The 14,288-nt window shown below is 41.7% G+C and overlaps 1 protein-coding gene across 3 annotated transcripts in view; it reads right to left on the bottom strand.

Moving 5' to 3' along the window:
- Window positions 1–12,903, bottom strand: part of MAP3K7CL (MAP3K7 C-terminal like) — a 45,890-nt gene extending 32,987 nt beyond the window's left edge. Inside the window, exons 1-3 of one of the 3 annotated variants that reach the window (XM_021070880.1) lie at window positions 12,624–12,903; window positions 12,036–12,089; window positions 10,463–10,571 (exon numbers count right to left, since the gene is read on the bottom strand). Coding sequence is in view for 1 of the 3 variants with exons in the window: in XM_021070881.1 (XP_020926540.1) it covers window positions 10,470–10,571; window positions 12,036–12,089; window positions 12,188–12,190 (159 nt within the window). In the remaining 2 variants the exon portion in view is untranslated. Of the gene's footprint in view, window positions 1–10,462; window positions 10,572–12,035; window positions 12,090–12,187; window positions 12,207–12,623 lie in introns of those variants that run through there. The other 2 variants (XM_021070881.1, XM_013982556.2) reach the window with 2 other exon arrangements.

The following is a 14,288-nucleotide window of genomic DNA, read 5'->3' as shown; positions in this document are numbered from 1 at the left end:
GGAAGTGGTCTGGAAAGACTAAGAGGTGTCTCCTGGACCCGGGCTCTTCACCATACCGCTCTGCTCGTCTTCACCTTCCGGTCCATGGCCCCCCCAACACATTTTGTATATTATAAGCCAATAAATTTTCCCCCCAGACATTGGGAATTGTGCCCTTAGAGTGTCCAAATGTTTATTCAGCTAGTGAAGATGATTCCAAAACAACTACCATGAATTATTAGCATCACTTTATGACAGTGACTATTTTAATGCCAAATCGTTAAGACAAGCATCATCTTAGAATACAAGCATATCCATCATATTGGATAAATTTAGCTTTACACACACGCACACACACACACACACACACACACACAACCTCACTTTCTATGTCTTTATTTCTTTTGTTTTCCATCAGAAAGGCAAACTTCATCAAGGCCAGGCCAGGTCTGCAGACCAGCATTTGAGAACAACTGCTCTAGTCAGCATCGTGACTAGACTTCCGAGACCATCACTCCCACCCCCACCCAGCTGTGTCTAGGCTGGAAACTCTAAATCCTTGGTAGAATAAGTGTAGGTTTCCACATGGAGAAGAAGCCCTCAGGAGAGAGAGAAGTCACACTCAGAGAATATTCCCAAGGCTCATTCCACTCCCCTACCTGGAACTTGAGAGGCAGTTAACCCAGCCAGAATCCATTCAATGCGTCTACACTTCCTGCAGCCTGCAGTCAGAGCTGACTAGATGGGAATATGCTTGCACAGCCGCAAGAGCCCTTGGCCCAGACAGGCCAGCACTTGGCTTAATAATCGAATACATTATCTTGAAATCGGCAATAATTTTTGAACTAAGAGCCCCCTTTTTTCTGCACCGTGCCTCCACAAATTATGTAGTTACAGGACAACAGCTGAGTGCTGGTGTCCTGGCGACTATCCTTCAGGGCACCAAGGGCAAACTGACACTTAAGAGGCAAGTGAGTTTGGGCAGTGGCTACAGTTCAGGGGCTCATGCAGCATCTTTCCTGGTAACTGTCTGCGAAGCCTCCTAACCTCTAAGGAAACAGCAGGTCAGTGCCATTTCGTAGGACAGACCTGCACATGAATCTTGGGTCAGTCACGTTTTAATAGATGAATAAGGACGATCTACATCATCTCTTTGAGACTCAGTTTTCTCCTCTACAAAATGGGCATAATATTCCCTACATCAGAAATTTATTAGTGGAGTTCCCCTCGTGGATCAGTAATTAACAAACCTCACTAGTATCCATGAGGACACAGGTTCCATCCTTGGCTTTGCTCAGTGGGATAAGCATCTAGCGTTGCTTGAGCTGTGGTGCATTCCTTTACCAATAAATTTCTTCTTTTTTTTGGTCTTTCTTTTTTTTTTTTTTGGTCTTCGTCTTTTTAGGGCCGCACCCATAGCATATGGAGATTCCCAGGCTAGGGGTTGAATGGGAGCTGTAGCTGCTGGCATACACCATAGCCACAGAAACACAGGATCCAAGCTGCATCTTCGACCTACACCCCAGCTCACAGCAATGCCAGATCCTTAACCCACTGAGAGAGGCCAAAGATCGAACCCAAAACCTCATGGTTCCTAGTGGGATTTGTTTCTGCTGCTCCATGACGGAAACTCCTGAATTTCTTTTTCTTTGTTTTTTCTGTCTTTCGTCTTTGTAGGGCCACACCTGCAGCATATGGAAGCTCCCAGGCTAGGGGTCAATTCAGAGCCCCTACTGCCACCCTACACCACAGTCAGAGCCACTGGGGATCTAAGCCACATCTGTGACCTACACCACAGCTCACAGCAATGCCAGATCCTTAACCCACTGAGCAAGGCCAGGAAGCAAATCCAAGTCCTCACATATACTAGTTGGATATGTTACCTCGGAGCCAGAACAGGAACTCCCCTCTCTTCATCTAAATCTGAATTTTTTTTTTTTTTTTTTTTTTTTTTTTTTGCTTTTTAGGGCCGCACTTTCAGCAAATGGAAGTTCTTAGGCTAGGGGTTGAATCAGAGCTACAGCTGCTGTCCTACACCACAGCCACAGCAATGCAGCATCCGAGCCACGTCTGCTACCTACCACAGCTCATGGCAATGCTGGATCCCAGACCCACTGAGCGAGGCCAGGAACCAAAGCTGCATCCTCATGGATACTAGTCAGATTCATTTCCACTGTGCCACAATAGGAACTCCCTAAATCCTGAATTTTAAAAGGACTTTTTTACATCCCTATCCAAGCAAACACTTTCTATATAAAATACTGTTAAAAATTTTTTTTAATTTATGCCTGAAAGGTCTCTGAGTATTTTCATTTTAAGTTTAAATCAAGTTCACATTTTGTTTTTAGAAATAAAGTAAGTGACGTGAGGCTGCCAACTCCTATTACAAATACATCAAAAAACTATTTTTAAAATTTCTAGATACCTTGGTTCTTGTTAGAGCATCACATCATTTTGAGATACATCAAAAGCTTTTTTAAACTTTGCTTCCTGCTTGTTAAATATTAGAAATGTGATGCCTTTCATACACATTGGATTTTCAGGGCCCATAAAATGAAAACTATAACTGTGAATATGAATAAAGGTTGAGTTTTGGTATGATACCTAGTTATTGTCAATTCCTTATAATTAATAAAAATCACCATGCTACTTTAACCAGTACCTAAAACTATCAGGCAAACAAGATCATACATCAAATAGACTGAATGATAGTTCTCTGCACAAAGAGACTTGACTCAGTTTAAAGAAGCTTTTATGTTCCTTAGAAACACTCATCTATTCACTATTACTGTAGCTATCATTTTCTGACCTTATTGATTTATCCTTTTGTAAGTATCTTTTGACTCATTTAGCTTAAAAAACCTACTCATCCACCCAGAAACATCTGCTTCAAGAAGAACCCATTGGAAATATATTTATTTCTCAGCACACCACTAAATAAAATTTACATTTCCCTTTCTTCTTTCCTACTCTATAAAAACATATCAGAACTAACGTTCTTCCATCATTTCCCATGACCATTGAGGGAGCCATTTGCTGACAGAAACATTCATGCTTTTCTCTTTTTACATGGATCCTACCTCTTGATGAGTAATAAAGTAAAAACAACCCCAAGAGCCTGGCTTTGAATCCCTTCCCATTACTTATTAACTGCTTGATCAGAGGCAAGTTACTTAACCTTAGCCAACACTTCCACATCTGTAAAATGGATATAATAACACTTCCTGCAGAGTTATCACCTGTGCCAAATTGATGAGATGGTTCAAGCAAGAGCACCTAGGAGCTCCATAAGCATTCATTTCCTTTCTCACCTTTCTTTAGAGTCTTACACAACAGAGTCCAACCAATGCATCCAGTTGTATCTCAAAGACTCTTCACCAGATATCAGAATAACCAATTCAGGGGGGTTATAGATATTGTAGTCTTGATTTTATAGTATTTGATAATTAAGTTTCAACGATGGTTCTTTTCTGTGCTCTGCCGAGGATGTAAATATAGGAGACCCTGCCACCACTGCCATTGCAGCCTTGAAAGGTTTTCAACTGATTGATGTCACTGCACGCTGAGGCAGCTTTAAAGGTGGGATCAGAGTTGGGACAGAATAGAACTTGGGAGCATTCAAAGAGGCGCACCTAGGAGTTCCCGTTGTGGCTCAGTGGTTAACGAATCCAACTAGGAACCATGAGGACACATGTTTGATCCCTGGCCTTGCTCAGTGGGTTAAGGATCCGGCGTTGCCGTGAGCTGTGGTTAGGTTGCAGACACGGCTCGGATCCTGTGTTGTTGTGGGTCTGGCGTAGGCTGGTGGCTGCAGCTCCGACTCGACCCCTAGCCTAGGAACCTCCATGTGCTGCAGGAGCAGCCCAAGAAATGGCAAAAAGACCAAAAACAAAAAAAGAAAAAGAAAAAAAAAAGAAAAAGAGGCTCACCCAGCCCATTTTCCCAAATGCCATTCCTATCAGGTTGGCTGGCAGAATCAGTAAAGTGGGAATTTTATCCTAGACTTCCTACTGATTCCTCTGTGGATATGCAAAAAAAAAAAAAAAAAAAAAAACTACCCCAAGAGAGATAGAAAGGTAAACCTTTGATATTCCATATTGCTTAGTCTGAATGAGGTTTTCCAGAGTCTTTCCTGAAAACAAGGATTGAGAGTGTGATGAGACGAGAATATAGAAACTTTGGGGATCTGGGGAGGAAGAGAGAAATAACAGCAAAAGGTACCAAAGATTGAAAAAGCTGAATGGCGAGGACCATGACAAAAGACGTTTCACCTGCCTCACAATTCTGCTGAGAGCCAGCTTTGCACATGCACACAATACCCATTTAAATTCTAAGATAGCTATTTCAGCTAGTCCACATAATTCTCACTGCCACAAAAAATGCCCGATATGTGAAGACAAAATAATATTACTTAAAAGAGACACCAACAGAGCGGGCCTTGGATTTTTTTAATTAAATGGCTTATAATTAATTCATGTCCAGATATGAAAAATTCAAGCAGCTTGAAAGAATTTTTTTTTTTTTTTTTTTTTTTTTTTTTTTTTTTTGCTTCTTTTTACACCTGCACCTACAGCATACGGATATTCTTGGGCTGGGAGTAAAACTGGAGCTGGAGCTGCAGCCACAGCCACAGCCACAGCCATACCAGATCCAAGCCACATCTGCAACCTATGCTGCAGCTGGTCGAAAAGCCAGACCCTTAATCCACTGAGGAAGGCCAGGATCAAACCCGCATCCTCACAGAAACAATGACCAGTCCTTAACCTGCTGAGCCACAATAGGAATTCCTGCTGGAAAGAATTTTCTAAAACAAAATGTTGAAAGCAACTAGCTCTGACTGATTACCAATATGCTTGACTCTTTCTAAGAGAGTGTGCCAGATTTTGGCTCCACTGAAGATAAGGAAAATTCTCAAGTAATTAACATAAAATCCTCATGTCTGTCCAACTCTAGATTCTTTAATTAGAGAAGGGCTAGTGATTCTTTAATAAACCCAAGAGGTGGGATTCTTGTTTCTCTTCTGCCTATTTGCTATTGGGAAAACTAATTCCATGAAAGTCCCAATTGCGAAAGTCAAACTCTCTGGAATTCCCAGTTTAGAAGTAATACCAATCATAGCATTAATTTATTAAAGACAGTATTGCAGGAGTTCCCACTGTGGCTCAGTGGAAATGAATCTGACTAGCATCCATGAGGACGCAGGTTCGTCCCTGGCCTTTCTCAGTGGGTTAAGGATCTGGCATTACCGTGAGCTGTGGTGTAGGTCGCAGATGTGGCTCGGATCTGACATTGCTGTAGCTGTTGCATAGGCTGGCAACTACAGCCCCGATTCTACCCCAAGTCTGAGAATCTCCATGTGCCATGGGTGTGGCCCTAAAAAAGAAAAAAAAAAAAAAAGACAAGTATTGCAGTCTGTGGGAGTTACGGTTAGCAAAGTGTTATTTAATGAAGGGCTCTAACGATAGGCTAGAAATGGTGATTGTATTTTAAAGGACTTTTTCCCTCCTAAAAACTTGTTTCCTTTAGTTAAACCCCTGGAGATCCATGGTCTTTTGGGAGACTTGTAAGATATTCAAGTCCCCAAAAAGACAGTTATCAATTCCCCAATGCAGGGCAGTCTGTTACCAAGCCCCTTCAACCTTTCCTCAAAATGTACTCTGGATCCAGTCATCCCATTCCATTCTGTAATTCAGGCTTTCATCACTTTGTCTATGTATCATGATAAAAAGCCTCTTCCGTTCTCTCCTCTCCCCACATTCCAGACTACTCCAGCTGAACACCCACCATTTTCATCATCAGGAAATTTTGACACTCTGTTGCTTCTGATCAAATCCACTCTGTCACTGACATTTTAAGACTGACTTGGTAACACTAGTCCACTGCTATGTAAGCAGACATCCTGCATAAGACTCCGGCACAGAGCCTGACTCAAAGCAGGGCTTGGAAAATGGCAGGTTGCTCTTCCACAATTCAGGGCTCTGTTCCAAATGAAGCGAGTTTTAGCATTTCTGAACAAATCATGCTCTTCCTGATGCTTAGGTTCTGCTCATACTTTCTGAATGAAGGAAAAAGGAAGAATTGTTCAAAGATACGTAGCTTCCAGGGGGTCCCATCATGGCTCAGAAGCAACAAACCCGACTAGGATCCATGAGGGTGCAGGTGTGATCCCTGGCCTCAATCAGTGGGTTTGGGATCCAGCGTTGCCGTGAACTGTGGTGTAGGTCACAGATGTGGCTTGGATCTGGCATTGCTGTGGCTGTGGCTGGCAGCGGCAGCTCTGATTTGACCCCTACCCTGGGAACTTCCATATGCTGTGGGTGTAGCCCTAAAAAAGTAAAAAGCAAAGAAAGAAGGAAAGAAAGACAGACAGACAGACAGAAAGGAAGAAAGAAAGAAAGAAAGAAAGAAAGAAAGAAAGAAAGAAAGAAAGAAAGAAAGAAAGAAAGAAAGAAAGAAAGAAAGAAAGAAAGGAGGGAGGGAGAGAAGGAAGGAAGAGAAAGAAAGAAAGAAAGGTGGGAGGGAGGGAAAGAAGAGAAAGAAAGAAAAGAAAAGAAAAGAAAAGAAAAGAAAAGAAAAGAAAAGGAAAGGAAAGGAAAGGAAAGGAAAGGAAAGGAAAGGAAAGGAAAGGAAAGAAAGAAAGAAAGAAAGAAAGAAAGAAAGAAAGAAAGAAAGAAAGAAAGAAAGACAGGGAGAGAGAAAAACATGTGTAGCTTCCTTTTTTTATCTCCTGGTATCCAGGAATGGCACCTTTCCTACACTACATTCTGTACCCTCCCTGCCTTCAAATAACTAGTCCCTAAATAATTGTGGCTTAGTTATACTATAAACCCTACCTTGACATGAGGTAAAGGTATGAGATGTAGGTGTGAAGCTGCCTCATAGTTTATACTTTCCTTAATATGTCAACATCGATCTTCATAAACAGGGGCTAGTGGGGCCCCTAATTTGTGTCAAGTGCTAAGTACTTTACCCATACAGTGTTATTTAATTCTTACAGCTCTCTGAATTATTACTATACACACATCTTAAGGGAAACTGAAGTTCAACACAGTTGAGTGTCTTCCCTAAGATCATAAAAACATTGAGGGAAATGGGTCTAGAAACCACAACTCACTGATTCCAAAGCCCTATGCCCTTAACCTCTACAGCAAACCATCTCAGAAAAGTAGACCCCAAAATGAAACAAAACAAAAATGGTCCTAACATAATTGGAGGAAGAAGCACTGTACTAGGCTCATAAGAAATGACTAAGTCAACACCAACAGGCAAAAATATCACCTTTTCTCATGGACTCTGCTGACCCCTCAGCAATAAATTCAATACTATGGAATTATGCCTTAAAACCTGACCTGGGTTTTCCCATGTATTACGGAAATCTAGAATGCTTTCCTCTGTATTTCTCCCTATGTGTGGTCTGTAGGCCACATGCACTGGAATTCGAAAGGCATGCACAATGTGTGTGATGGCAAGTGTTGCTTGGAGTGACACTCCACACACTCCTTATTCAAGAATTCAGAGGGAGGGTCCCTAAACATCTGCCGAGCATCTTTCCGTGCTCTTGTAACCTCAGGTGCGTGGGAAAATACAGATTGCTGGCTTCAGTCTGAGCTGCTGCAGTAGAAGTAGGGCCATGGAACATTTATTTTCCATGAGGGCTCTAAGGTGATTATTTTAAGAAAGGTTGAGCAACGCACAACCCCAGGTCCTGCTTGGATTTTCTGATGAGGTGCCCTTTCTAGAGATATGGGGACACCACTGATCATTTTTTAAAAAATTAATTTTGGAAAGTTCTTCCTAAGGCATCCTCAGCATCTTTTCGTAGAACTAGAAGACAGGAATTACTTGACCTAAATGATAACCCTTATTGGAAACTACCAAAATTTATATCAAAAAACTTGAATTTCAGAAGTGAGCATCCTTGGGACATTTGAAAGAGACTGGAACAAATCAATCTAAATGGAATGATGAAAAATGCACAGGAGTTCCCAGTCGGGGACCCAGAGCATGCAAAGGATGGTAGCAAAATAATTACAAGTTGTACATCTTGTACTTCAAAGAAGAGTCTATTCGTGCAGCCCAAAGAACAAGATCTACCTCTCCATGACTTGTTTCTGGTAAATTCTGTTAAGTTGAAGATGAGGGAACAATGCATTTATTTGTCTTGCCCAGTTATGATACAATAATATTGTTTGGCATAAACAAGCTTTATAGACTAAATTCTCTTTGTAACAATGTTGATTGTGACACAAGGAAGAAAATGTTACATCTTCCTCCCTGGGTTTGGGGTTTACAGGTGTCAGTCTTGAAAGCTGGCCACTCAAGCACTGGTTATTCCTCAAAAGCTTACATTTATGAAGTGTGTACAAACAGAAGAAGGTTTTATTTTTGGTTTTTTGTTTCATTTTGTTTTTTAATTATTGACTTTATATTTTAGAGCAGTTGTAAGTTTACAGATAAATTGAACATAAACTACAGGAAAGTCTAACATACTCTTCTGTCCCTATGCACACAGTTGTTTTTGTTTGTTTGTTTTTTCTAAAAGATGTAGCAGGGGATAATGGAGAGTTCACACAGTCCATTCTAGGGATCTGAGTTGATCTTTTATTTTTTTTTATTTTATGTATTTATTTTTGTCTTTTTAGGGCTGCACCAGAACCATATGGAAATTCCCAGGCTAGGAGTTGAACTGGAGCTGCAGCTGCCAGCCTACACCACAGCCACAGCAACGCCAGATTGGAGCCACATCTGTGGACTACACCACAGCTCATGGCAATGCCGGATCCTTAACCCACTGAGCAAGGCCAGGGATCAAATCTGCGTCCTCATGGATACTAGTCAGGTTCGTTATCACTGAGCCAGGGAACACTGGGACCTGAGTTTAAATCATAGCTGTTACTAACAGTGCAGTCTCTGGACTTTGATTTCTGTCTCTGCAAATTGGGACTGCTAATGCCTACACTGCATGGTTAATTGCAAGATCAGATAGAATATAAATGAAGGTCTAAAGCAAAGACAAACACAATTAATGGTTGTTGTCATTTTTAACTTGGGATGGATTTGTTTGCCTGTTGGGAGGATTTCCCTTCACCATTGTCTTTCAAGGCAATCCTGAGTAGGAATATAGTATAACAGTGGCCACAGGAAGTGTTGGAAGAAGAGATGGTGAAGAATCAAGGCTTCACTCCTTCCTGCTCTAGAACCAATCCTCCCCTAGGGGCTGTACAATCCAGAAACCCCAAGGTAGAGGTGCTACCACAATAACTACTTGGTGTGGTCAAGTCTGAATGGGCTGTGACGCATCAGACTTCACAGAGCCTGACATCCTTAATTTGTATTATTTTAAGGAGGAACCTGTCCCTTTTCAATCATTACCTTTTAAAGCATTCTTTCCTGCAGGAACATAGGAAGGAAGGAAGGAAGGAAAGAAGAGAGGGCGGAAGGAAAGGGGGGAGAAAGAGGAGGAAAAAATTGATCCTCAGAAGAGCCAAGGTTTAAATGGTAATGTTGTTTGAGCCTATAATTATGTGATTTTTAACAGATGACACTAGACTAAGAGCCAAAGCTGACATCAGTGGAAGAGATAGTAGCCTTCCCTTCTGCACATCTTAAGTGTGTTAAGAGACCACTGAGGGAAGCCATGGCAAAGGGCTCTATGTATGGCAACCTCATCTCAGATCTCACTATTTCAAGAGGGTCCATCTCACCTGTCCCATTCATCCCTCCCACTGAAGTGTGATAATTTAGCTGGAAGTGTGGGAGCACCCGTGAGAAACCACATTGTAGAACTTGGGCTTCAGGAAATGCTGCTAGAACCAGAACAGTGATATTTTTATATTACCTGACCCAGTGCCAGCTCTTAAGAAGCATTTCCTCATGCAGTGTTTGTTCTTGTTTTTGTTTTCTGCTTTTTAGGTCTATACCCTCGGCATAGGGCAGTTCCCAGGCTAGGGGTCGAAAAGGAGCTCTAGTTGCCAGCCTACACCACAGCCACAGCAATACCAGATCCGAGCCACATCTGCGACCTATACGACAGCTCACAGCAAGGCTGTATCCTTTAACCCACTGAGCAGGGCCAGGGTTGGAACCCACACCCTCATGGATACTAGTTGGGTTCATTTCCAATGATCCTCAGTGGGAATTCCCTCCTCATGCAGTTTTACTAAGGACATAATTTGCTCTTGTTAGAAATGGTTATATAGCTTCATCAGTTTTATAATAAATTAAAGCTAAAATGGAAAAAGTAAGAAAGAAGGAGAAAGGTGCTCACACAACCAAAGGTTTAGAGATGGAAGCAGTAGCAGAGGCATTTCTGGAAGCCACACTGCAACAATGCATGATGAAAAATCACATTCCCCATCACTGGGTCATGCCAGGCATGCATTTCTAAATGCCCTTGGTGGAACAAGAAAAGATGATGGTAAGAAGGCAGCAGGTGGTGGGGGGTAGGGGAGAGGGGAGCCGTTTCCCACAGAGTGGAGCATACCTGGGGCATTATCGAGGCTGAAGGCAATGCGTACTGGCTTATCTGCAGGTACCCTGGCTGTGCTGATCATGTGGGCACCTGAGCCTTGGCCTTCCCCTGGGTCTTCCAGCTGTAGAAACAAGAAAGAGCCATTGTCATTTTACCCAACATTGTCCCTTCACTACTCAGAGACCTTTGGAAATTAGAGGGGAAAGTTAGTAAACCCTGATTTCTTTCTTATCTTAATGATACTCTCAGCCCCTAGCTTTCTTCCCCTACACCTGCCTCCATTTAAAATTCTTTTTCTGGCTTACCAAAAAAAAAAAAAAATTCACTTTGAAAATACATCTAGAATGAAATAGACAAGGTGGAGCAAAATCTCCACCCACCTCGCTTTTTTAGTATCCCTCCACACTGACCAGTCCAAGCCTGGCCTTTCAAGGTCTTGTATAGTGTTTTATTTCTAATTGAGGGGATAAAGAAGTCTTAATAAGGCATCAGACAACTTTTCACACACGAAAGCCTAAATTGGAACTGAATTATTGATCTAGGAGTGGTAACAAATGAGCATCACGGAATTATTTCAAGAATACCAAAGACTCCTTTAAAATATCCCACAATTACATTATGAATAGTAGGTGCTTTAAATATCTGATTAACTACCTGTAAATTTATCAAACATTTCTAAGGTTGTGCACAGTGTATGCTACAACAAAAGACAAATCCTAAAAACATCCTATTGATGTTCTACCCCACCTGGTAAATAGCCATTTAATTAATAAACTAAGATAGAATGAACGGAAAAACATCATACAGATAAGATGGGTTGGGGTGAATGAAAATACATGAATATTTCTTTGTTATAATAAGAGAATTCAACCCAAATACATTTTAACCAAGATACTTGATAATTTTCGTTCAGTGGGACTAGGAAAAGATGTTATTACAAATACACAGTATCTTTGTCATTTAAATACATATATTTAACTTTTCTATTTTCAGTCAAGCTCCCACTAAACCCTCTACTTTCCTTCTTGTGGAGACAGTAAACCAAAAACGCTGAATGATATTTTAAGGAAAATGTCTCTAAAAATGGCAAAATATAAATCATCTCTTTAACCATTCTTAGCAAGATTCTGGGAACTGCTTTAGCAGGTCATTTTCTCAGAGCAAGGTTTTTGATTCTTTCCCATAGCTTTTCTCAATCTATAAATAGTGTCTAGAATACCGAATTTTGTTATTACAATTATTTATAGAGCCAAAGCGAATGCGTGTATATATAAATATATATATACTTATATTTAGACAGTCATACAAATGGAACCATCTTACCCAGTATATGAAAAGAGAATAGGTTTATATTAAACACCTAGTATGCTTTGGAGAAACACCGGTAACTGTTTATCACCCAGTTAGAATCATACTCAGCCCATTCATTTAACATTACAAGTAGCAATAAACCATAAAGCACTCCCAGTCATGTCATTCTAAGTTAGAAAGAAAGGATTAACATGAAACATTCGACTCAAGAAAAGGGTAATAGAAAATCACTGTTACTTGACTTAAAATTTGTTTTATCTTAGCTCTGACATACATTTCTGTGTAGTCTCGTCTGCTTAGAATCAACCATCTCGTTAGCCACCTGTTCCTAGGGAATAGAACAGACTGTCTCAAATTTAACAAAACAAACAATAAAAATCCCCTTAAAGTTGTAGCCAAAAGAAGTCTTATTATTACGCCCTGTACCATCACCAAATCATTTCATCATAACAACCGAGGATGAAAAGCTTCACTCCTCTTTTGACTAAATCTCCCAACAGTTTCCTGCACCAAGAAATCAACCCCGAGAGGTGGAAATTTGCCTCCAGGATTTTGTAAATAGATCTCAGATAGGGTTTCCAGCCAGGGGAAATGGAACTGAGAAAGGCAGCTAGCTAGAGTCCCTCCCCTCCACACAACAGAGAACATCTGTCTGCTGCTTCCCCAAGGATGGCGGCGGCAAAGTTGGGTGGATTTGGAGTTCCACACGGTGTCAACCACAAGAGCCCCTGAACCAACTTGCCTTTTCATCACACCGCCTGGGGAAATGGGCCACTGATTCCTCCTCTCGGCAGTAGCAGAGCTTTGGTTAAGTTGCTGGTGCTCTGAGCATTTAGTTGGGTTTTCACACCTGTTGCCTTACCTCACTTAGTTGAGTGTCTGCACTTGTGTAATCCAGGGCCAGCCACTGCCTTGGCCGGTCGTTGCCTTTGTGGAATAAAGACCTAGTAGCAGAGCAGGCTGCACCTGCTGCATAGCAGACAGTGACAATCTGAGGGGCAGTGACAGCTGGGAGGGCGGCTCACTGCTACCTGCTGTCCCCCAGACCCCAGCGTCCCACGGGGCCTCCCTGTTCCGCTTCCTCCACTACCCCTCTCTCCTTTCCTTGCCTCTCCAACAGCCAGGATGTTGTCATGCTTCTAGAAAAAGCAAGAGCAAAAGAAAACCCTCCTCCTGTCAGAGGCATTGATAAACAGCAAGTTGTGGAGAGTCCAAATGTTTTAATTCATTAGTCCTGGCAAACCTAAAATACAAACAGACTTGCTTCACAAGACAGGAATGTCTTCAGTGTGACCCAATCGGTGTCTGTGTCTATTCCAGCAAACTGGCAAAGATAGAATGACTCCAGTCAGCAAAAATGTCGGCCGCTCCAATCAGCTCCCGGGACCCAGCCAACTTGGACGGCCACAGCCAACTCTGAGATGATAGCAGCGGTGATGCCGCTTAGGAACGTGAGAGCTGAGGTTGAGCTGCTGTTGGGCTTGATGACCTGATTCCATCTACGAATGCAACTGACTGCAGAACGACTCAATGGTGACTGGGAAGGGACTTAGAACTCCTCAAATTTTTTAATAGCTATCAACCTGAAGGTCAGTAGTACCTTAAAATAGTTGGATGGGGAGTTCCCGTCGTGGTGCAGTGGTTAACAAACCTGACTAGGAACCATGAGGTTGTGGGTTCGATCCCTGCCCTTGCTCAGTGGGTTAAGGATCCGGCGTTGCCCTGAGCTGTGGTGTAGGTCGCAGACACGGCTCAGATCCCGTGTTGCTGTGGCTCTGACGTAGGCCGGTGGCTGCAGCTCCGATTAGACCCCTAGCCTGAGAACCTCCATATGCCATGGGAGCAGCCCTAGAAAAGGCAAAAAGACCAAAAAATAAATAAATAAATAAACAAATAAATAAAATAGTTGGATGATGATGTTGAGGATAAATAATTCAAGATAAACAAGTATTAAGAGAATGGGCAGACAGGGGGGAAAGTCTTTGCAAAATACCTACCAGATAAAGGACTGGTATCCAAAATATAAAAAAAACTCTTGAAACTCAACAATAGGAAAACAACCCAATTTTAAAATGGGCAAAAGATCTCAACAGACATCTCATAAAAGAAGATATACAGATGACAAATAATCATATGAAAAGATATGGACACCATATGTCATTAGGAAATTGCAAATTAAAGCAACGACTTATCACTACACACCTATTAGAATGGCCTAAATCCAAAACACTGACAACACCAAATACTGATGAGGAGGGAAAATGGGGCAGCTACTTTGGAAGACAGTTTGGCAGTTTCCTATAAGACGAAATATATTCTTACTACATGATCCAGGAATCACTGCTTGCTATTTACCCAAAGGAACTGAAAACTTATGTCCGCACAAAAACTTATACACAGATGTTTAGAACAGCTTTATTCATATTTGCCAAAACTTGGAGGCAAACAAGATGTGCTTCCACAGCTGAGTGGATAACAAACTGTGATACATCCGATGAATTACTATTTAGTGATAAAAAGAAATGAG

This window comes from Sus scrofa, chromosome 13 (genome assembly GCF_000003025.6).
Source record: "Sus scrofa isolate TJ Tabasco breed Duroc chromosome 13, Sscrofa11.1, whole genome shotgun sequence".
Classification (NCBI taxonomy): Eukaryota; Metazoa; Chordata; class Mammalia; order Artiodactyla; family Suidae; genus Sus; species Sus scrofa.
Note: the sequence above shows the minus strand (reverse complement) of the source record. Positions and strands in the feature narration are given on the sequence as shown.